Source organism: Carcharodon carcharias, chromosome 8 (assembly GCF_017639515.1).
Source record: "Carcharodon carcharias isolate sCarCar2 chromosome 8, sCarCar2.pri, whole genome shotgun sequence".
In the NCBI taxonomy this organism is placed as follows: Eukaryota; Metazoa; Chordata; class Chondrichthyes; order Lamniformes; family Lamnidae; genus Carcharodon; species Carcharodon carcharias.
This window is the reverse complement of record NC_054474.1, coordinates 35,304,020-35,329,458: the sequence shown is the minus strand read 5'-3', so window position 1 is coordinate 35,329,458 and position 25,439 is coordinate 35,304,020. Positions and strand designations below refer to the sequence as shown.

The 25,439-nt window shown below is 40.6% G+C and overlaps 1 protein-coding gene across 1 annotated transcript in view; it reads right to left on the bottom strand.

Moving 5' to 3' along the window:
- LOC121281038 (PDZ and LIM domain protein 4-like) overlaps nucleotides 1–24,842 on the bottom strand; it is a 116,744-nt gene extending 91,902 nt beyond the window's left edge. The window contains exon 1 of the mRNA XM_041193626.1: nucleotides 24,525–24,842. Coding sequence (XP_041049560.1) covers nucleotides 24,525–24,617 — 93 coding nt within the window. The 5' untranslated portion in view covers nucleotides 24,618–24,842. The remainder of the gene's footprint in view (nucleotides 1–24,524) is intronic.
- Nucleotides 24,843–25,439: the final 597 nt, after the last annotated feature.

The following is a 25,439-nucleotide window of genomic DNA, read 5'->3' as shown; positions in this document are numbered from 1 at the left end:
TCTCAGGAGCAATTAGTGATGCTCACATCCCATGAACGAATAAAAAAATTCATGTGAAAAGCTTAAAAAGTTGACATAGTGAATTTTTAAAAACAAAAGTCTATGGTGATAAAAAGATCTAGTCGTGGAATATCAGCAGTCTCAGTTCAACTTTGTAACACTTAACACAATAGGCACAAAATTTACTTTCACTGGACCACAGGAAAAGGGAGAGGAAGAAAATGGGAAACTGGTTCATGCTCTACATACAAAATTATCATTTTTTTTCTACTGTGCATGGAGCGGGGGGGGGGTGTAAAATAATGAAATACTCTTTCACAATTATACTTTTATTGTGGGTTGGTGTTGCAAACTCTAGTAACCAAAGGTCCAACCTTCACCCAATCAGGTGATCCACTGGCAAAAACCTAATTGAACAAGCTTCATTAATCACATATGTCAGCAGTGTGCACGTTTGGGTTCTCTTAAAAATAGAGGCACAAGATCAGTTTTGAGTGACAATGCATTCTTTTTATGTTCTGCTTCCCAGATGAACTGGGCACTGCACAATATGCTCTCTGGGACTTGTGGCTAGACACAGCACATTATTTAGTTAGAAGTGGGGTGGTGGGGTGCGGGGAAAACATGACTACCATATTTGGTAGGCTTTTGTTTGAGAAAGTTAGCTTTCTAGACAGAAGCCCTTTACTTAGTGACTTGCATAGCTTGTACGATATTATACCGGAACTATACTTTGAACAAACTTTAAATTTATGGCTATAAAAACAAAAAAACTGCGGATGCTGGAAATCCAAAACAAAAACAATTACCTGGAAAAACTCAGCAGGTCTGGCAGCATCGGTGGAGAAGAAAAGAGTTGACGTTTCGAGTCCTCATGACCCTTCGACAGAACTGTCGAAGGGTCATGAGGACTCGAAACGTCAACTCTTTTCTTCTCCACCGATGCTGCCAGACCTGCTGAGTTTTTCCAGGTAATTCTGCTTTTGTTTTGGATTTATGGCATTTGTCACTCAACTGTAAGAGTGTCATTAATTTTAAATACCAGCAGTTAAATGAAATCCACACTTTGCTGTGATGCCCAACTCACATCCCTAGATTTGCACAGTATAAAATTCTGCATGGAGATGTTATTGATCATTTTTTTTTTTGAAATGACAACCCAAAGCATCACAACCAATCTTTCCTCATGCTGACAGACTGTTTTTGTGAATTTCTAGCCTTTTTATACTTCAGCTTGGCCACATTTGATTGTTTTACCATTTTTAATTGTTGATATTGTAACCTTCATTTCATCCTTTGTCTCATCCAACATGTTAACAGAAAAAACTCTCTCTTCCTTTCAAGTGTTAAGGGTCGCAAGCTCCAACAACTCATGGGTAGCAACTCCCCTCCAGATCTTTCTTCCCCTTCACTTCCCTCTGACCCCATTCATTCTTCTAATATCACCTTTCTGTGTATTTACAATACCCTCTGATCTGCCCTTAGTAATAAATTACTCAGCTTGTCACAATGAATTGAGAGCTTGGCACAACACTGAGCCCTTCTTTTATTGCCTTTGCCTCCATGGCCACTTTTTTGGCCAGTTGTCTTTTTCCCACATCCACCCCCCAACTCAGCTGGCCTTTTTATTGTCTCCAGTGTTCTCCAACTAACTGGACCCCTTAATCTTCTTGACCTTTTCATTGAGAACTGCCGGTGTGCACCAGCCAACTCAAATTTCTCTACTCCCCTCACTCACTAACTCTTCTGAACTTACTGCACTCCATTTCTATGGTCGAACACTAAAATTATCAAACCTGCTAACAAGGGTGGTGCTATTGTTGTCTGGGGAACCAACACCAATTCTTTGACATCTTCACTTATCTCCCCCTGGGCCATGACCCCAGCACCGAATAAAGTCCATTGACTGTCCTGGAAACACTGGCCTCAGCTCCTCTGGAGAGGTTCCCTCCAGGGCTTCCCACCTTGTAGTCCCTAAGCCTAAACAACCTGCTTCTACCTCCTTCCCAAGATCCACAAACAAGAATGTCCAGGTAGACCTATTGTTTCAGCCTGCTGCCCCACTGAACTGATTTCTTCCCATCTAGACTATTTTTTCTCCCTTTGTCCCATCATTCCTCCTTATATCTGTGACTCTTCTGCTGCCTTCCATCATTTTAAGTGTCCAATTTCCTGGCTTTAACTGTCTCCTCTTCACCATGAATATCCTGTCTTTCTACATGTCCACTATAGGATGGCCTGAGGGCTCTTTGCTTCTTCCTTGAATGTAGGTCCAACATCTGTTCATCACCATCCTCCTCCATCTGGAGGAACTTGTTCCCTCATTGAGCAACTTCTCCTTTAACTCATCTCCAGTTCTCGTGAAAGGTCACAACCTGAAACATTACAAATGCTGCCAGATCGGCTGAATATTCCCAGCATTTTCTGTTTTTATTTTATATTGTAAGAGCAGGTCTTTGTGATGCAAAAGTCTTGATGGTGGGTTAGGGATATAGAGAATATCTGTTTTAAAGGACATGAAATTTATTTTTAATCCAAAGTATTTCTCACCTGCCCTGTAAAAATAATACATAATGCAATACCACATAGTTGAAATAGATAGTACAAGAACTGTAGTGGCTCTGCTATGCAAGAATTCTGCACACCCAACACTGCAGAGCCCCAAGACTTCAGGACCACTAAAAGATTATTCCCTTGGTAAAACGTTCAAATATCAACTTTTCACTCATCCAAAAAACGAAAACGTCAACTAGAATCATTGTTTAAAAACTAAAGATCTGACTTAGAGTTAGTGAGTATTATAAAGAAGAATAAACCAGTGCATCCATAATTATGCTGCCCATTTGCTAACTCTCACCAAGGCCATTATACAATACCCCAATGCTCACTGTAACAATTTGACGTACCAGACAGGTTTCTACTTGAAAGAGATAACTTTATTACAGAGAGCTTTTCAGAAGTTTGAACCAAGTTCTTGACTAGAAAGCCATGCCAGGCCGCCCCAACCCACCCCTGGATTAGCCACGCTTGTCTCATTGGTCGTGGTCTTCAGGAACAATCAAGTGACCTCTTATAGGCAGTAGGAAAGACTATACCTTCAATTACTACACTTCCTTCCCCTTTAGTTTTTTTTACACTTCCTATTTACAGAGAACATTTGAATAACCCACAATATATACAGGTCAGGTGATTAATGATTAACCAAATAAGGAAACCGCCTCAGTGACTTGAGTGGCATAGCTCTACCACTTGAGGTTCTTCCACTGGATCAACACGATCAGGAACTGCAGCATCAGGTGTATCCTTAGAAAGTGGCAGTTCACAGTGAGGCAACTCTAGAAAGACATAGGGTATGTATATTCTAGGTCGATCTGTCACCTCAGGGATTAATGGTTCAATGTTAGTCACAGGAAGACTAGCTGGTTGTGGGAATGCCTCTCTACTCCGAAGATGATCTACATGTTTTCAAACAATTTGGTCTTCCGCTTCCACCAAGAAGGTCAAGAGACAAGTTTCTGAGACAATTGTACCAGGAACCGAACAAGATCTACTTTCAAAATTCCACATGAAAACTGTATCTCCTACAGTGAATCTTCAAGCTTTGCTACGAATATCATGATTCAACTTTTGAATTCTCTGATTCTTCTCTACCTTCCCCTCCAAGTTTGGAAATACCAGACTTAATCTTACTCATAGGCAACATTTCATCAATAATAAACCTATAGTTGAATGAGGTGTCATACAATAATCGAGAAGAAAAACGGGAAAGCAGAGTTTCTAGAGTACCTCAGATAGCCTCTTCATTACAGATTTGAAAGTTTGCACAGCTAACTCATTTGATGAGGGATGATATGGTGCAGTTTTAATATTTGTGATTCCATTTAAACTCAAATCTGTGCTGGTAAAGACTGTACCATTATCCAAAACAATGACTTCCGGTAGGCCACGTATACTAAAACATTGACACAGCTTTTTGATAGCTGCACTCGATGTCGGTGATCTAACTTCATACACATCCATCCACTTAGAATGCACATCTATGATCAATAAAAACATGGTACGTAAAAATGGTCCTACACAATTAATACGTGGTCTAACCCAGGGTCGACCATGCCACTCCCACGGATGCAGCAGAGCTGAAACAGGAAGCTTCTGTTGTTGCTGAGACTGGAGACGGTGCTTGATCATGCTTTCAATGTCACTCTATGCTTTGCCACCAGACATAGCTTCGCACAAGCATTTTCATCTTTAATGCCCGGATGCGCACTGTGAAATTCTGTTAAGAGTGGTTCTCTTCCTTGCAAAGAGACAACAACTCTTGATGCCCACAATAAGATTCTATCTTGGCAATTTAACTCAGTTTTTCGGACATGGAATGGTCTCATCTCTTCAGGCAGTGGTGAATTTGACTACCCTTGCAATGCAATATCCCAGTTGAGACAAAATTGGATCACTGCTCGTCCAATTCCTAATTTGCTTCGCACACATAGGTGAAGAATCAAATAAATTCAGTACACGCACAATCTCTTGCGGCACTGGAGCACGTAAAATGCTATCAGGTAACGAGAAATGACAGAGTGCATCCATATTTGCAACATAGCAACATGCAAGCCAGGACAGTGCATAAAAGGTATACTCAAACACAAATAATATCAAAGTCCAATGTTGTATTCCTGCTGATGCTATTGGCAGAATGGCCTTATCCTCACTGAATAAACCCATTAATGGTTTATGGTCCTACACAATGGTGAAATGTCATCCATGCAGGTACTGGTGGAGTTTTTTCACTCCAAATATCACTGATTCAGTGGCTGGGTACCCTCATTTAGGTATTTAAATGTGTGCTCTCCCACCACTGTGGCTGAGGCTCCCGTATCTGCCTCCATTACTAGTGGCTTCCCATTCACTTGGATTGGGATGGTAATAGATTCAGTTTTTACTGCTGTGACATTGCACAGGGAATAGATATCCATATCAGCAGCTTCATCTGCAAATTTGGAGATATTACATTTAGTTCCTTCATCTAAATCATTAATATAAATTGTGAATAGCTGGGGTCCCGGCACCGATCCCTGTGGTACCCCAATAGTCGCTGCCTGCCATTCAGAACAAGATCCGTTTATTCCTATCTTTGTTTCCTGTCTGCCAACCAGTTTTCTATCCATCTCAATACACTATCCCTAATCCCATGCACTTTCATTTTACACGCCAGTCTCTTATTTGGGACTTTGTCGAAAGCCTTCTGAAAGCCCAAATAAACCACATCCACTGGCTCCTCCTCATCAACTCAACTAGTTACATCCTCGAAAGTTTCCAGTAGATTTGTCAAGCATGATTTCCCTTTCATTATTCCATGCTGACCCTGTCCGATTCTGACACTGTCGTCCAAGTGCTCAGCTATTAAATCTTTTATGATGGACCCTAGAATTTTACCCACTACTGACGTTAGGCTGACTGGTCTATAATTCCATTTTCTCTCTACCTCCCTTTTAAAATAAATAGTGGGGTTACATTAGCTACCCCCCAATCTGTAAGAACTGTTCCAGAGTCTATAGAATCTCATTAGATGACCACCAATGCATCCACTATTTCTAGGGCCACCTCCTTAAGTACTCTGGGATGTAGATTATCAGGCCCTGGGGATTTATCGACCTTCAATCATATCAATTTCCCCAAAACCATTTTCTTACTAATACTGATTTCTTTCAGTTCCTCTCTCACTAAACTCTGTGTTCCCCAACATTTCTGGTATGTTATTTGTGTCCTCCTTTGTGAAGACAGAACCAAAGTATGTATTTAGTTGGTCAGCCATTTCTTTGTTCCCCATTATAAATTCCCCTGTTTCTGACTGTAAGGGACCTACATTTGTCTTCACCAATCTTTTTCTCTTCACATACCTTTACAGACAGCTTTTAAGTTCCCCCCAGGCTTACTCTCGTATTCTACTTTCCCCTTCTTAATCAATCCCTTGGTCTTCCTTTGCTTAATTCTAAACTGTTCCCAATCCTCAGGTCTGTTGCTTTTTCTGGCCAATTTGTATGCCTCTTCCTTGGGTCTAATACTATCTCTAATTTCCCTTGTAAGCCATGGTTTGGCCACCTTTCCTGTTTTACTTTTGCGCCAGACAGGAATAAACAATTGTTGCAGTTCACCCATGTGCTCTTTGAATGCTTGCCATTGCCTATCCACCGTCATCCCTTTAAGTAACGTTTCCCAATCCATCATAGCCAACTCGCACCTCATACCATCGTAGTTCCCTTTATTAAGATTCAGGACCCTAGTCTCAGAATCAACTACGTCACTCTCCATCTTGATGAAGAATTCTATCATATTATGGTCGCTCATCCCCAAGGGGCCTCGCACAACTAGATTGCCAATTATTCCTTTCTCACTACACAATACTCAGTCTAGGGTGGCCTGTTCTCTAGTTGGTTCCTCAACGTATTAGTCCAGAAAAACACCCGTATACACTTCAAGGATTCCTCCTCTATGGTATTGTTACTAATTTGATTTGCCCAATCTATATGTATATTAAAGTCACCCATAATTATAGGTGTTCCTTTATTGCATGCATCTCTAATTTCCTGTTTAGTGCCATTCCCAACATCATCACTACAGTTTGGGGTCTATATACAACCTCCACTAACGTTTTTTGCCCCTTAGTGTTTTTCAGCTCTACCCATACAGATTCCACATCGTCTGAGCTAATATCTTTCCTCACTATTGTGTTAATTTTCTCCTTAACCAGCAATGCAACTCCACCGCCTTTTCCTTTTTGTCTGTCCTTCCTAAATACTGAATACCCCTGGATGTTCAGTTCCCATCCCTGGTCACCCTGCAGCCAAAGCTCCGTAATCCCGACTATGTTTACATCTATTTGCATGCTTAATTCATCCACTTTATTGCAAATGCTCCTCACATTAAGGCACAAAGCCTTAAGGCTTGTCTTTTTAAAGAATACGCGCCCCGTTCCCACTATTTTTCACTGAGACCCTGTTTGATTCTTGCCCTTGATTTCTCTGCCTATCACTTTTCTTATTCTCCTTTCTGACTTTTGTTCTTGTCCTTGATTCCCCCTCCTCTGACTCCTTACAGAGGTTCCCACCCTCCTGCCATTTTAGTTTAAACCTTACCCAGCCACTCTAGCAAATATTCTCCCTACCTCACACCATCTCTTCAGCCACATATTCATCAGATATATCCTGCTAATACTACTCTGACTAGCACATGGCACTGGTGGTAATCCTGAGATCACTGCCTTTGAGGTCCTACTTTTCCACTTACTTCCTAGCTCACTATATTCTGCTTTTAGGACCTCATCCCTTTTTTTAAACCTATGTTGTTTGTACCAACGTGTACCACGACCACTGGCTGTTCACCCTCCCCCTTCAGAATGTCCTGTAGCCGCTCTGAGACACCCTTGATCCTCGCACCAGGGAGGCAACATACCATCCTGGAGTCCTGTTTTCGGCCACAGAAACACCTTTCTATTCCCCTTACAATTGAATCGCCTACAACGATTGCATTCCCACACTTTTTACTCCTCCTCTGTGCAGCAGAGCCAACCGTAGTGCAACAAATTTGGCTGTTGCTGCTTTCCCCCCCGAGAGGCCATTCCCCTCAACAGTATCCAAAGCGGTATATCTGTTTTGCAGGGGAATAGCCACAGAAGGTTCCTGCACTGTCTGCCTAGTCCTCTTACTCTACCTGGTGGTCACCCATTCCCTTCCTACCTGTGGACTCAGCCTGCGGTGTGACCACCTCTCTATACGTGCTACCCACGATACTCTCCGCCTCATGGATGCTCCACAGCATCCCCAGCCGCTGGTCCAGCTTCGAAATCCAGGCTTCCAGGAGCTGCAGCTGGAGACACTTCCCACACATATGCTGGCCCTGTGCACTGGAAATATTCCCAGCTTCCCACACAGAGCAGGAGGAGTACACCATGGCTTTGGGCTCTCCTGCCATGACTTACCCCTTCAAATTAAATTAAACCTTTTGCGAGGTACTTAATATCAAATAATATCAATTACTTTAGGGCCCTTCTTCCCTGCTCCTCGTTGTTACAGAATATAGCCCTTACAAATGAAGAACCACAAAATAAGACCTTAAAAACTATAAGCGACAAAAGTAGTAAATATTTACCTGACCATGCTCACAGTACTCAAAGAATCACCTCGTTTCCTCCTCACCAAACTCCCAAAGCAGCACTCCAGTGCAGACTGTGATGCTGACTGCAGAACACTCTTCCCAGACTGCTTCACAGATATGCTGACTGCAGGGTACTCTTCCCAGACTGCTTCACAGATATGCTGACTGCAGGGCACTCTTCCCAGACTGCTTCACAGCTATGCTGACAACCCTTTTGAGATTTCTGCGCTTCTAAAATTCTAGCCTTCTGCACATCCCCAATTTCTTCACACCACCATAAACAGCTGCACTGTCAGCTGCTCTGGCCCTGGAATTCCCTCACTAAACCTCTGCCTCTCTTCCCTCCTCCCCTTGAGACATGCCCTAATCCTTACCTTATTGACCAAAGTTTTGACCTAATATGCCCTTGTGTGGCTCAGCATCAAATTTTGTTTGATAATTGCTTCTGTGAAGTTTATTTGGGATTTGAGATATTAGGACACTATATTAAAAAATGTATATTTTTTGAAAAAAGAGATTCAAAACAAGCAAATTTAAAGAGAGGCAAACTGAGTAAACCTTATTTATCTAGGATTTAAAAGGTAAGATAAAATGATGCATTTACTAACAGAAAAATCCTTTATATCTTGGAAATGAACCCATGTGCCTTATGTATAACGTTTATAATGCATCAATCTACAACTCTTCAGTAGCTAGGCGATTCAGAAAGTTCTGCTGCAAGCATCCAAAGATTTAAAAACAACAGCAGTTCCTCAATCAGCTTTAAATGGTGACATTCTTTTGGGAAATATTAGGCGCTTTGATCTTGAACAGCTCAAGAAACAATTTACACACTAATAATTAGCCAACAGAAATTCATGCAGCTGGTCAGGTGTATTTCAAGCAAAGGTATTAGTGAATGGCTGGCACATGTCACATGTTTATGAATGCCTGGTGAAATTAAACCAATGTCCCATTAACTTTGAAATACAGCATAATACTCTATCCTCATATCTGCAATGCACCATTGCCAGAGCATTAAATATCCTGAAGTGTCTCTTGGATGTGTTGTGAGTTTTTTTTCCCCCACCTGCAATAATATAGATATTCATACAGAGGCTGAAAATAATGTTTCAGGTTATGAAAGGGTTACCTGCAGTTACTTTTTAAACAGACTTTGTAATCTAGTATTTGAAAGGTGATTTTCCCAAGCTACCCACTAAATGTACAGCTCATTTCTCATTAGCTATTTCCACCTCACTAACATCGCCTGACTCTGTTCCACCTCAGCTCATCTGCTACCCCACATCCATCTTTGTGACCTCTAGACTTTGTTATTCCAAAGCACTCATGGTCAGCCTCCCATGTTTTATCCTCCATATGCTGGGCATCATCCAAAACTCTGCAGTCGAGGTCTACACTCTCACAAAGTCTATCACCCTCTTCTCATTAATCTACTTTGGCTCCCAGTCAAAAATTCTCATCCTTATTTTAAATCCCTCTGTGGTCATGTCCCTCCCTATCTTGGTAATCTCCTCCAGCTCCAGAACCTGCTAAGATATCTGCAATTATCCAATTCTGGCCTATAAGCACCACCAAATTTAATTGTTCCGCCATTGGTTGCCATGCCTTCAGCTGCCTGGGCCCTAAACTCTGGAACTCCCTGCCTACACCTCTTCACTTTGCTTTTCTCCCTTAAAGGCATGCCTTAAAATCTACTTCTACCAAGCTTTTGGTCGTCTGCACCAATATCGCCCTATGTGGCTCAGTGTCAGGTTTTATTTTATAATGCTCCTGCAAACCCCTGGGGAGATTTTAGTACATTAAAAGCACTAATGGATGTAGCCAATTAACCATAACTTAGAGTCTTGAATATTCCTGATAAGTGTATAAGTACGAAAGGGGCAGTGGGGGAAGGCAACCATGGTCCTACATTTACAGTATAACAGTTGAATGAATGACAACTCTAGTTAGGGTAGCAGACAAAAATGAACAATTTAGTAAGTTAAGATTAAAAAGGGAAGATTAACTAGCATGTTTCTATAAAGTATTATGCAACAATGTCACATACACACTCACATCTGCTTTTTAAAATCATACCCTAAAGTAATATCACCTGTTTCACAGCATACTTCACAGATTCTGACACAGCTAATGACCCCTCATTAAACCAATATTGTTCAGATTATCAGCAATCTGATTCTACACATACGCTGTGCATGAATTGTTTCACTGGAAAACAGCACAAGTGGAAAAAGCAGGCAATGGTTGAGATTCAAACATCACTGGAACGGGACAAATGACTAAGACAACAAGCACAACTTTCTTTTCTAAAGCAACCTTAACATAAATGGAATAGTGCTGGGATAAAGTGCAATGAGATGAAAAAAAAAGTCCTTCAGGAGGCTCTTGAAGGCAAGAAGTCCTAAGGGCAACTTGAACAAGGATGGAAATTGCACGCTGAATTATCGGATTGATGAAGGTTGCAAAGATGGGAAGAAGGAGTTGTACATGAGAGTAATGATTTTGGAATTGATATATTGGTAAAAGGGAGCCAATAAAGGTTAGGAAGTACAGAGATGGTGGAGAAATGTGAATTAGTTCAAGATAGGATGCATGTGGTGAATGGTAGTGAGTATGCAAATGAGCTGGAGCACACTGCAGACATTATACCAGGTGGTGATCATGTGTTACAATTCACTCAGGGAAACATAGTCGCACTTCTACATGCATGTTGTAAATCTGTAGCCATGGATAATGATGATAGAGGCTCCAACTTTCTTTCCATCGCATGGCTGACCAGGAATCTCTCCTGCTCTTACTGCCTACCACTGGTGTGTGTTGGAAGTATTTACAGGTTGATAATCAACTTGTTTGGCCACGTTATGAAACTCACCCTCCTTGGCCATCAAGTCGTGGGGTGGGACTTGAATCCAGAGCTTCTGGCAGGAATGCTACCCACTGCACCACAAGAAGAGAAATTAAACTGGACTAGCCATATAAATATAGTGGTTATAAGAGCAGGTCAGAGGCTAGGAATCCTGCAGTGAGTGCTTCACCTCCTGATTTCTTGGGATCCTGGCAGTAGTCGCTAATGCACTCTTGACACTGCCAGGACTGATGGAGTTGCCAGCCAATCAGATTGGCAGCAGCTCCAGCAGGTGGGATTTCCTCCATGCTGAGGGGCGCAAGTCCTACTTGGCCCTTATTAGGCAGGCTGGCACATGCCAACTCTGCTTCCAGGGTGGTGAGGGAGGAGGAGAAGAGGAGCAGAGACATTTGCTGTGCACACCCCCCTCCCCCCCACCCCCCCCCCCCCCCCCCCCCCCCCCCCCCCCCCCCCCCCCACACCCCCCCCCACAAAACCCAAGCCAGTGTTATTCAGCCCAAAAATTCACTGCGCATTCTCACTGGGAAGTGCAGATTAAAGGATAGAGATACCACCAATAAGACTAAACCAAGGGAACCAACTCTAAATCTCTCTAATCTCTCCTTTCTTCCACCCCATCACAGACCTTCCCTTTTGTTCTTTTTCCACCCTCCAAGGGCCTGGGACCCATGTAAAATTCCTTGGGTAGTTTGCACTGGATAATCTTCGACATGAAATATAAAATGCTAATTTTAAATATGACCTGTAATTGTACATGTAAGAAGACACCTCACTATGCTAAAAGAAACTGAACTGTATCACACTGACAAAGTTCAGATTTGATATTACATAATGTATTTTGCAAGTTTTGTGAATAAAGTATATTTCTGGAAAAAAAAATTGCAACACAAACCAGTTAGAGCAGGAAGATCAACATTCACTATATAAATAATTTGTTGAGTGATGTTTTGATGATATAGTGTCAAATTACTTTTACTGGGCTTTCACTATGGTGAAAAGAAAAACAAAGAGGAAACATATATATATATACACATACACACACACACACACACACACACACACACACACAATTGTATAGCTTAAAATGTTCTCCCATATGCACGCACACAATTATAGATGACATTCACAATATTGCAAATAACTTATAATGAATCTCATTAATAACTGCATTTATACAGCACATGTGAAACGTCCAAGTGCTTTACACAATTATTTTTTATGCAGTGATTTACTTGGGGATTTCTGTGGAGCATAAAAACATGAGCACTCGGAAGTTCCCTTGATGATTCAATGAATAAATGTGCTTTGCAAGGTACAGTACAGAGCCAGAGACCAGGAAAGCTCCAAGTTAAATCCTTGGTCTTTGCTGAAATAGCTGATCTCACTGGTGGTACCTTAAATTTGCTTCAGTATCCCAGTCTAGGAGCGGGGAAAAACCCACAGCATTTCCACCATTTTACCTTAAACCATTGCCAAGGGAACAAGCAAATTCAGGGTCAGAATCCTCTGTGCCAATTCCTTACTGAAATAGCCAATCTGATATCCAGGCTTGATCAAGAAAATACAGCCACTTGGACAAAGATACTGAATAGCAGCACAAAAATCTGCCTACACAAGAGAAGGGGGGAGGGGGGGGAAGTGAAGAAACACAAGGTTTGAGACAATCATACTGACATATTATAGAGTAGATTTTCCTGCCGCTGTGGTATAGGCAGTAGTCAGCAGACATGGCAGGATTTGTGCATCTCAGAACTTCTGGGGTTAGATTGTTTTAAAAGGATGAAGCCACTTGAAGTGATTGCATGGGGGCAATATATTTAGGGGACAATGACTGTGGAGCATAAAAAGTGTCTAGCAAAATTAATGAGGCGCATTTCAGTTCAGTCTGCCTATATTTAAGGGCCACTAATACAGCCAGATTGCCTTGCCAATGACACTTGCATATGCCAGTGCACTGGTTGACCTCCATGTTAAGCAAGGTCCAGCTATTTGCAAAGCACAAGAACAAAAAAGGGAACTAGAATTCCAGTAAAAAAGGCAGGAAAAAAAAACTTCACAGACGATTAGATCCTAGCGATTTAAAGTGGTACGATAAACACAGTTGTCATTTCTACAGAAATAAAGAAGTTATTCTTATTGTGAAAAAGTAAAGAACACTTGGTTAAATTAATTCTGTCTTTTCCAAAATCCATGCTTCTAAACATCATGATGCCATAGCTGTTCTCGAGTGATTAATGCAGCTGTGCAATTCATATGACTAATTCCACACTGATGTGCCAAGTGTTACCACTGCTGGGAAACTTCAGCTGTAGTGTTCTAGTCCAGACACATACTAATTGCAAATTTCAGCAAAAAAATCCTCTACTTCAGCCAAAAGAACATAACATCTTTCAAACTGAAGGCCTGGAAGAAAAAGTATAATGCGCACAGAATATTTGCTTCTGAATTTTAGGGTAGATCCAAAGACTGCTTTCAATCTGGAGCTTGCATCAAAAGTTAGTGAGAGAGGATGTATTCCTTTTCTGAAAGAACACACAATTTATCCTCTCTTTTTTTAAAAAAAAGTCTCCCTAGTTTAATTTTCCCCCTCACCTCCTGTTTTCTGAAGACAGGAACACAAAATGGGGATCAGTGCTATTCCTTTTTTATGAGCCTGATTGATGAAGATGCAATTCCAGGGGGAGGGCGTCTAAAATCAAGTCAAATTTTAACCTTTAAAATTAAGAAGGTTTCTAACAAGGGCACCAGGAACCAAAGCAAGATTAATTTTCCCTTCCCTCCTTCAACCAGCAATCCAGCCTAGATAATGTTACAAAGCAGGCACTGGGCCAAGAGTTTTGTTTCCCCTTATGAATTAGCAGCGCACCAACATTCCACTTTTTTTTTCTCCCTGTATTGAGCCATCAGGGTAGTTACCTGCATCCCTTTTAGGAGAGGATGTAGTAAAATTCAAGAACTTACTCCACTCCTAGACAGGGTTTTCCCAGAACCTGATCAAATATGAAGATTTGGATTTGTGATGCTCCTTGCTAATCTACCCGGCAAGGGCTAGAACGTTCAAAGCACCGTTGTGCCACATTTAAAAGAGAAAGAAAAGAACCGGGATAGAGGGACTGGGTAGGTCCATGGTGCGCTTCAATTGTTTCCTTCCACATTAATTACAGTTGCTGCTCTCCTACAAGAAATCAATGCAATTGATTAGGAAGTACGCCAGGAAGTTAGCAAGATTTGATGGCATGCAACCCTGCATTACAGAAGTAAACTTTCTATGGATCTCAAAGAACTAATGGGATATCAATGATTCTATTATCTGATAGGTAGCACCATCCCACTTCTTCTGTTGCATTGGAACAGGAAGAGAGCAGGTACAGAAAGCCCCCAACCACAACCCGTGTCAACATTTTGCATCATGGCAGAAAGGTAGAAGCCCAATAGAACCACCTCTCCCCCAATTCAAACTAACCATCCTTTGCAGCAAATACACCACTTGCATCCTTCCAGGCAGGGTATCTGGTAATAAAAGAATGGACAGGAACCAGCTTTTTTTTGTACATAGGTGGGCACATTAAAACTTGAGAAATTGCCCTGGATTGCATAAGCGCTAAGAGAATATTCATATCACACTCTTCCCTAGGTGGAAAATAGATGAATTGTAATATTAAAAATGGAAATATACTGTAAAGTTATAAATTGCCCATTTTGGCAGGAAGAATAATAAAACATATTATCTAAATGGGGAGGTTGAAGAGCTCTTAGATTCAGAGGCATCTGTGTGTCCTAGTGCATGAATCATGAAAGGCCAGTATGCAGGTACAGCAATTAATTAGGAAAGCTAATAGAATGTTATCATTTATTGCGAGGGGAACTGATTACAAAAATAGGGGGATTAGGCTTCAGTTGTACAGAGCACTGGTGAGACCACATCTGAAGTATTGTGTACAGTACTGGTCTCTTATTTTAAGGAAGGGTGTAAATGCGTTGAAGCAGTTAAGAGAAGGTTCACTAAACTAATACCAAGGATGGGCGGGTTGTCTTAGGAGGAAAGGTTGGACAGGTAAGACTTGTATCCACTGGAGTTTGGAAGAGTAAGAGGCGACTTGATTGAAACCTTTAAAGTTCTGAGGAGTCTTGACAGAGTGGATGTGGAGAGGATGTTTCTTGTGGGAGAATCAAGAATGGGGTGGGGGGGGGGTCTTGGTTTAAAAATAAGGGTCTCTCATTTAAGACAGGGATGAGGAGAAACGTTCTCTCTCAGGAGGGTTGACTGTCTTTGAAACTCTACTTCCACTTCCTTTTCAGGAAGGGTCTTTGAATATTTTTAAAGGCTGAGCTAGATAGATTCTTGATTAACAAGGGGGTGAAAATGTTGCCAGCGGTAAGTAGGAGGTTACAAACAGATCAGCCATGATCTTATTGAAAGAAGGAGCAGGCTCAAGGGGCCAAGGGACCTACTCCTGCTCCTAATTTGAATGCTGGTACTGAGAAAAACACAATGGAGTTTTAGTCTTATTTTAGAAGAACAATAGTTTAGAGAATACTGGAGAAATAATGATGAATTTGATGCGCGTGCTGTTTAGAGTTCAAATAATCCAGCAATTTCTGCAAAGGAAGCAACACAGCTGGAGTTTAGAATCACCACAAAATTTCTAGATAATTTGCACCACTCCACAGTCAACCTCACAAAAATGACAGTTGGCCCTCAAACATCCTGCAGGTTTCACAAAAGTACACATTAATTTGCATATTCATTGCTGATTTACACTCATCGCAGAAAGTTAGGGCTCCTACTTGACAGCAGAAGGGGGATCTATGCTCCTGCAATGCCACTCAATCGGTCCACCTCTCTGGCCCAGAAAGAGAATTTAAATTGTGGACTTTCATTTCTACTGGTAGTAAACTGTTGAAAGAGATTTAACATTTCAATTGCTCTCACTACATCATCATCAGCTCACATTTCCAGGGCAGAAAATTTGAAAAGGGCAAAAGGAAAAATGCAAGTAACAGGGAACCAACACAAAGCTGCCCTGCTCTAGCAATTTCGCTCAACAGATGCTGCCTGACTTGCCGAGTTTGCAGCATTTTCTGTTGGCTATTTTTCTGAATAGTGCATTGCCAGCAGAAAGGCAATTTTTGCTATTTAATCATGAAGATCAAGGCTTACAGCATTGGAACACTGAATGAGAAGAGTACAGGTACAGGCATTTCCAAGAGTGACTGCTTGTTTACATATGCTGCCACAGTTAACGTGAAGTTCCAGCTTTATGTATCTAGCTGGTGAATTCTGGAATTTTCCAGTCTCTTCCTCCATTCCTTAAAAGCTCACTGATGTTTTCTTATTCTGTTTCTCCTAAAGACAACAGCTCCTGATAATTTGGAGTTTCGTTGACATATACTACTTCCATTATGGTTTGCTGGATTGATGCAGAAATTCTACCCAATTGCCTCCAAAACTCAAGCCATATATCATTAATTCAAACCTGCAAAACATGTAAAAGGCTTAGAACAAAAATGTATTTATTGATACGTTGCCCTCCCCAGTTTTCCTATGGACATAACTTTCTTGGATAAGAAGATGACCTGTACAGCTCAGGTTTTCACCAAATTACATTTCAGAGCTCACTAGTAGATGTACACAAGGAAAAAGAAAAAAAAAAAAATGGATGACTGGGTCTATATTTCTTCCCTGCAGAAAAATCAGCATCCCCTGCACAGTGCACCCCCAAGGTTGACCAGCTTAAATTGCATAAAAAGCACATGTAGGACAAATTCAGACAGACATAAGGTTACAATGTCATGCCTTCCTTAGATCAATATTTTGATATTTGAATGTACATATACAGAAAAATAAAATGGAAAATGTTTAGCATTTCTGAATTGGAAATTGCCCACAAATTTCTTCAGGTTGGTAAGGCTACATAACTCTACAATTTTATATGTCCACTGTCCTTCTCAGTCTTCTGAAAGCATTGACTCATGTTAGCATTGCTTCCATGTGTACCAATTACTCCTAGGACAAAAGGTACAAAAGCAAAATTTCCCTGACATGTCCCCTCATGTGACACTGTCACGACTTGGGACATGTCCATCATTTTAAATCAACATTTATTACATTTTTAAAAGCCCTCATCCTGCCCATGGATGAGGTTTCATGCTTTTTCTGAAGCCCGCCAAGGTTGGATGGGCAGGACCATTAATGGGGTTCGTGACTTTGTCAATGGCCTCAATAGGCCATTGACAGGTCGGCAGGCACACAGCTGATTCGGCTGTGCCCCCGCCGACCTGAAAATTGAAATGACGCGGGGTGATGTTGGGAGTTCCGCCCGATGTCACCCCGCATCATTTTACATGTCAGCGAGCGGGCCCCGCACCTCCCACCTCCCCCCACCAAGCCTAAAGATCTTGCCCCTAGTTCTGCATTCAAAGAGCCACTATTATGCACCCTGACAGTGGGTGTTGGTTATTGTAGCTGAGCCTAATTGTACTTAATTCAAAGTCTACAATCAAATTTTCCAGCACAGTTCACTAATTAGTGATCATTAGCAGGAATCTTGACTCCTCTTCCCCCTTCCCCTTCACCCACCTCCCACATCAGTTGTAGTAGTCTACTGCCATCCTGAAATTAGCCAAATCATTAACTAAGGATTAAACTTCAAGTACGTGGTTTGTGCAAGTCCGTACCAACACTGTATGGTATTATTTTAATTATTTCCAGTGCACTAACACTACCATATCTAATAAAATAAACCCATTTATAAAAAAAAAACTTGGAATCTAGAATTCAAAAGTTTTAGCCAGGAAAATAATCACTGACATAGTAAAGCTTTGTCCATGTAATTTATTACACAAATATTAAATTTTGAAGTCCAGGTTAGTGCAGTCATGTCATGTTAGAGGGACATTCAGCTCTATTAGTCTCTTTTTGTCATTATATTAAACCATAGTACATCAATTCAAACATTTAGCTATATACTGGTCATGACTGTATCTCAAGAAAGATGTACTGACATTAGAAGGAATCTGGCAGAGATTTACCAGAATGATGTTGAAGCTGATAGTTAAAGGGCAGATTGCACAAGAACAGGACAAACCAAACTGCTTCTTACCATGCTGTAACAGAATCTTACATTTATGTAGCACTTGTAACATTGAAAATATAACCCACAGTGCTTCATAGATGCATAAAGAACATGATCCTAAGCCAAAGGAGGAGCTATTAGGTAAGTGACCTTATGCTAAGTTGAAGAGCTGAATTTTAAAAAAAACTGTTACTGGAAGAGGTAGATGAGTTTAGGGTGGGACCTCCAGAATGTGGAATCTAGATAACCAAAAGGCATAGTGAAGACGTACTCAAGAATTCAGGGTCAGAGAACAAGATTTTGAGGGAGAGGGGAGGAAAATTGTAGAACTGGAAGAAATTGCAAAGAAAGTGAAGCAGCAAAGCTATGAAGGGATTTAGACACCAGAAAAGAGGAAAACGTTAAATTAGTGGCATTGAGGATTAGGAGACAAATGCAAGGTCAGCAATGAGCAAGACTTGGTATGGGACAGGATATGGGCAGCAAGTTTTCAAATGACAACTTTAGGACATGGAGGGTAGGAGATCAAACCAGGAGAGCAGTGGAATCGTGAAGCCTGGAAAAGATAAATGGCATAGACAAGGGTTTCAGCACAACATTGGCTTAGGCAGGCAGGCAATGCAACATAGGTGTAAGTAGGTGGTCTTGTAGAGAATACAGGACCAGAATCTCAATTCAGGGTTAAAATAGATACCAATAAGCAAAATGTTTGGTTCTGTCTGAGACAGGAGATGGGGGCAAGATGGTATTAATGGCAAAAGTAAGGGGTTGGTGACAGGCTTTAGGAGGTCAGTATCAGTTTGTCAATTTTTAGCTGGAGCAAACTGCTGATCGTCTGAGACAGCATGTTGCAGAAACATTCTGAAATCATGCAGGTAGCAGAATAGTCAAAATGGTAGAGTTGGATATCATCAGCATAGTGACTCCTTGCCTACAGATGATATTGCCAAGGGACAGCATGGAAATGAGGGACAGAAGGGAGCGGAGATCAACTGGTTATGGTCAGATAACCAGGTTTGAATGAAAGTGAGGCAGTCCCACTGAGCAATGAAGCAAAGGTCTTGGTGTATCACAATGTAGGTGGCCAGGTCAAAAGCAGCAGTGATCACGAATGCACCGTGATTACAGAACATTGTTTGTGACGGTTTTCTTGTTCAGTCCTGTGTCAGCAAGCTTGACAGTCAGGTATGCAATTACAGTATTATCCTCTCCAGCAAATTGTGCAAAATTTCACTGTGCTATTTTGTAATTTAGAATACTTTCAATTACAGTAGAGCCTTAAAAAACCTTGAATTATATTTCAGAATATAACATTACTAAACAACTTTACCAATTTAAAGAAATCCCAATTTGATATTTCTAATAAAAAGGTGGAAGAAAGGACCACTCACTCAGATCGAATTCCTATTCTGAGTTTCACATTACCATTCTTCAGTTAATACAGGACATTCCAAACAATTAAGCTTCAGATATTTTATAATAACATGATACTAACCTTCTTTAGAACTCAAGTCAAAAGATGGGAGATTTGTAGAATTTTATGGTCAATTGAAACCAGAGCCAATATCTACTGGCCTGCAGGTGGCAGCATAATGTCTGTTCCAAAGGTAGTTTTCACAGTAGGATACTTTGAGGGGAAGTACAGTAAACCTACTTTGACCTTTCCATGACATCTGTACTTTAAACTTTCTGGCATCATCACATATTGTAAGCTGTTCTCCATGACAACACTTTTAAAACATTTCCCATGTACATGACAGATCTCCACCCAGCTCAAAGTTGCTGATGGAAACAGGACACAACTGTTATGTATTGTATTTGCATGTGGAACTTAAAATTTGACAAGGTATCAGTGTGACTTGATTATAAAAGTCACAACAAAAAGGTCAATTGATAGATTTGTATAAAAAGATTGTAGATTCTGTAGTGAATACCACTCTACATACATCATGTAAACAAAACAGCTATCAAATAACTCAATGCAATAACACCACATATGCAAATCTGACCCTTGAATCTCAAGTCCAACAACTTAAATGGACAGAGTGCTCTAGTTTGGACATGCTCTACCTAATGGCTGGTCTCATTTCAAATGCATTAAACTAATTACCAAATGTTTATCTGCCATCTTGCTCCATTTAATGTAAAACAAAAAAAAGTCTTATGTTTATATTATATTTATTGTCTTGTCATTAAGTACTGTGCACACTTAGTACTGTAATTGTGGTTCAGGTTAGCCTACTTTAATAGTTTCTTGAAATGCAACCCAACTTTAACCATACAAGGGAAGTGCTGGAAGTAAATCACAGACTTTTCTAACATATCAAAAGAATTTGAAAGCAAAAATACACAAATATTAATAGGTGACCTTGGTATGTTAGTGCAAGATTAAGAATATGCTAGCAATTTGTAACCCTGTGTGCTTGTCAATTAACAGCATTAAATGCAAGAGCTAGAAATGCTAATCACAATACTGACTACTTTAATACAATGCAATTTCTTTTCATGTAGAAAATGTATTACAGAGGAGTTTTTATCTGTATAAGCTACAATCATTTTGAATACTTCAGATGGACTGAGTGCAGGTGACCTATGCAGTGGAAGGTGATGGAAGTCAAAAATGAGACAAGGCCAGTTAGTCTATTAAAGTTAGTTTTGGTAATTAGCCATAGCCCACAGAGGACCAGAGGCACAACTGATTATGTAGCATGAGGGGCACAACTCCACATTAAGCATGGGGCAAGGCAAGGAAGCAGGCCTCCATGAACAACCATAGCTGGTATGGGGAATGAAACCATGCTTGTTGACATCATTCTGCACCACACGCTATCTGAGCTGAGCTATCTGACCAGCCCCCAGTCTATTAAAGATCACTCCTCTATTATATCCTCTCAGCTGGATATCTAACAATGTTGAAATGACCAAAAACGTCTAGATGGCTACTTAGTAAAACACCGCTTCACACACAAAGAATGTCTGGTATAATTTAATGGGCACTATCTAATCTAAAATACTTTCACTAACATAAACACACAGCTCTTGTTCCTATTATTTTGCAACATTTCACCTTAACTCAGCTATTTCATCACTTATATACACATCAACAATTACCACCTCCCCTGCCCATATATTTTTGCTCTAAACTAGAGATTGAGCTTGGTTTAACCTTTCCTTAGAGGTCATCCATAACATATGGAATCATTCTTGTTCCTCATTTCTGCATGGTCTTCAATGCTTGTACATCCCTTTTGTAGCACTGCAGCCAGCCACAGTAACTCCAAGTGTGGTCTGACCAGTACATGTACAGCCTCAAAAATGCCACAGAGTAATCACACTATTCCTGGAACAAAAAAAAACATGCAAACATATGAAAATGCACACTTGTGCACCATTGTAGGGTGGAAATAAATGGTCTGCTGAAAAGTGTTAAATGTCTGCTGGTTATTTAGATTGGTTATGACACCAAAATTATACTTGAATTAGGTCTCATTTATAACAGTGGAAATTGGATTCATCTTTTACTACTATAAAAGCAGCATATTAAGTTTAGAAATAAAATACGGTACCTGACCCAACTTTGACCCTCACTCCAATCACATAATAATCTGAACTTTAATATTTTGCCTCAAGATTTTAAACGTCCAAATTCTGCTTGTGCGCCAAGTTATCAGCATAATGTAAACAGTTCCCACATGGAGGATCCAGACCATTTGGTCATAAAAATTAAATGTACCACATCACAGGCAGATTTAGTTCAATACAAAGGAACAAATTTTACTTGCCGAGGGCAAGTACTATGCCACCATCTTGAACATTTGATCTTGCAGCCAAACTCTACATTAAATACAAAAGTATCAACAACTTAAGTATACAGCAGGGAGACACAAATCACCACCCCATGCCCTGCACCCCCCATCCCCCCCAAAGTCTGCATCCTCATGTCCCAACTGCAGTTCTTTTTCTCAGCTGCTGTCTCAGGTTAAAGCTTACTTCACACCTTCAGCATCCTATTTCGCCCCGCAGCTGAATTTCCCACCCTATATCCTCCATTACAAAGACTGCCAAATGCCACCTCCCTAACATTGCCAGTCTGTGATCCCTATCTCAGTCCATCAACTGCCAGAACCCTCTGCCATGCCTTTTTGTCATCTCCAGACTTTTTTTCATCAGTTGTTAAATTTAAATTGGTATTTTGTTTTAATTGCATCAATGTTCTTCCAGCTGACCTTCCACCCTCCAGCTTGTCCAAATCTCTGGTGCCTGCACTTTAACCCATATCAAGCTCCACATCACCTACCACCACCAAACATTGGCACCTAATGCACCAACTCTTAATATTCAGTATTCTCGTTCTGTGTTCAAATAACTTTGCAACCTTACCCCTTCACATATCTAGTTTCCTTCAGCCCTAGGACCATCTATGAACTCTATTCACTTAACACTAGTTTCTATGCAACCCTTCACCCTAACATTTGCAGACATGCTTTCCAGCTGTCTAGGCCCTCAAGATGAGAATTTACACCCTATAACTGTTCCTTAAAACCAACCTATGCCCAAGTTTGAGTCAGCCTACGTTTTGCCAGATCTTACTTCTATGCAGTGCCTTGGGTCATTTTCCCTGCATTTAGGAAGATGCTATGAAAAAGGAAAATTATTGCTGTTGTAAGCAACAGTTTCCTGTATCCCACTGTTCCCAAGTTGAAAATCATAATTACTAAGTGCTATAAGATATATTGCTTTACAATTCAAAACACCAGTTTAAAAAAAAGGTTGAAATATAGGACATGAACACCATTATTCCCATGATATAAAATACAAGCAGCTGCTTGTATTTTATAAATACAATTACGAGCTCTTTCCAGACAGCATCCACTTTCACAGAATGGTAATCTCCCTTTGCGTCAATCCATTGGCCGTAAGTTATTAAAAAAATTATGCACAGTAGACAAAATTGTAAAATCAAACATGTAGTTCAGGTTATGGGGCTGATGAGGGGATTGAATGAAAACTTGAGAACCATGGTAATGCATGTAACTATCAAAATACATGTAAATAATTATATTAAATAGAAAGAAGGTTTAATTTAAGGCAACGTGATCGGTTTGGCCTTGATATACTAAGCTAGGAGTAGTATAAAAAACTGTGTTTTCATCCGTTGTTAAATTTAAACAATTTAGATTGGTTATTTTGTTTTAACTGTACCAAGGCTCGCATCTGGCTCTGAGTTTCACTCTGGACTGACTTGAATATCAGTACTGTACAGTGTAACTTGATTCTAGATCAACTTTCTGTCAAACGAAGCACTTTGAAAAAAAATCAATTTGACTAAAATCAGTATCACCCAATAAATTTAATTCGAACATCTTCCTCACATGCTAGTTATAACAAATACATTTATAAACTTCAGAATTTTATTGCACCAATTGTATACAGAAAATCTTCTCCCACCTGGCAAACTGCCCTCGGCTAAACTGGAACCAAATCAAAATGCACCATTGAGATCTTTACCCATAAAATAAATTTCAGTTAATTGATTTTAACATACAGTATAAAGAGAATACATAATGAAATCCAGGGGATGTGATTTATGACTCATTAGGTAATGATCAACAGTGGTTAACCTATCGATAAATTGTTTCATAATGTTTCCCTTTCATTCAAATAGTGCGTTCCCCATTACAGATTTCCCCCCACCCAATCCCCTAAAATCTGTTGAGTATTCAAGTCGTTGCCTCCCCCGGCTCAAGGTTGCAGTTACCATCATTCATCTTAAATTACCGAGACTGAACCTTCCTAGTCTGCATACCTACTTGTTGCATTAACGCGTTGAACCATTCAAGAAACTCCTACTTTTCAATTCGGTGCAATCGCAGAAAATAAACCCATTTAAAATAGTTACAAAGAGGCAAGACTCGAGTACATCAATAATCATTTATGCCGAATTAAGCAACAGCCCGTTATGCCCTCAAGATAGTTCTTGATGTGATTGTTTAATGAAACGTACAGGTTAACCAGTAAATGAACTCAAATTAAAAAGGATGAGACATCACGGAACAACAAACACAATACCAGCACACCCATTAAAAAAGTAACCAAGCAAAGGAGCTCTCACTGGGTAACGCTTTCTTTATTGTGATTCCATAAGAACAACGTTAGGCAACAGTTGCACCGGGGTGGAGGGGGAATATTTTTCCACTTCAGTCAAATAAATTTGTATTAGAGACAAAAATATTGGTAATTAGATGCATCACAAAGAATTTAAGCAACTTTGACACAAGTAACAGTTCTGCAGATCTCTTCCACAGGTTGCAAAATAATTTTAAAAGCATGTAATGAAAACGATACAAATTAATACTCCATCGTAGCCGCCAGTGAAACGAAAGAAGAAAAACTCCAATGTGTTTCTTTTGGAGGGACTTGTTGCTTACCCGCGAGATGGTTAAGGGTTGACTATAGTCCTTGCCTCCTACTAATCTAAAGCCCCAAGGTGACGGTCCGTAAAGAGTCACAGGATGTGGCATTTTAAACTGTTATTGTTGCTTCAGCGGGGACTTGAAGCAAACTCTCTTACTCCCAGTGAGAGCACAAGCTGCAGCAATCCGACTCTCCCTCCGCCCTCTCTTTAAATTCGGTGCTTCCACATTACATCATTCCCCTTCACCCCGCGCGAGCCAGAACAAAGACCCGCAGACGGTCACGTGCCCTTGAGTGACAGCTCGGCCGGAACGGCCAGGGCGACCAGCCCTTCGACGCAGGTGTGAACACCCGCGAAGCTCTCTGGGAATTGTAGTTCGCCTCCCAGAAGCATCTCCCAGAGTCTGTGGTATCCCCCACAGACTCCTTACACAATCCCAGTACCTGTTTGCTATTCAAACAACTTGCCTTACAACTTTCTTCTTCATCCAGGCAGTGCAGATGGAGAAGTAACTGCTCCCATTGGTTGAAGGTTGAAAACAGAAGAAAGCATCTTTAAAGTAATTAATTGGCAAAAGGAACAAAGGGGTAATGAGGGAAAAATTTTTACGCAGTGAGTGGTTACAATCTGGAATGCAGTGCCTGAGAGTGTGACAGAGGCAAATTCAATTCTGGCTTTCAAAAGGGAATTGGATAAGCATGTGAAGGGAAAATAATTGCAGACCACGGGGAGAGTGGGACTAGCTAAATTGCTCTTGCAGAGAGCTGGCATGGACTCAATAAACAAAGTGGCCCCCTTCTGTGCTATAATCATTCTATATTTTTATTTTGACTTTAGTGAATTTGTTGTGGTTCACTCATAGTTCTAGTAACGCAGAAACCAAATCAGTATATCAGTAGAGGCAGTTAGGATTTCACAAAATTCTGTG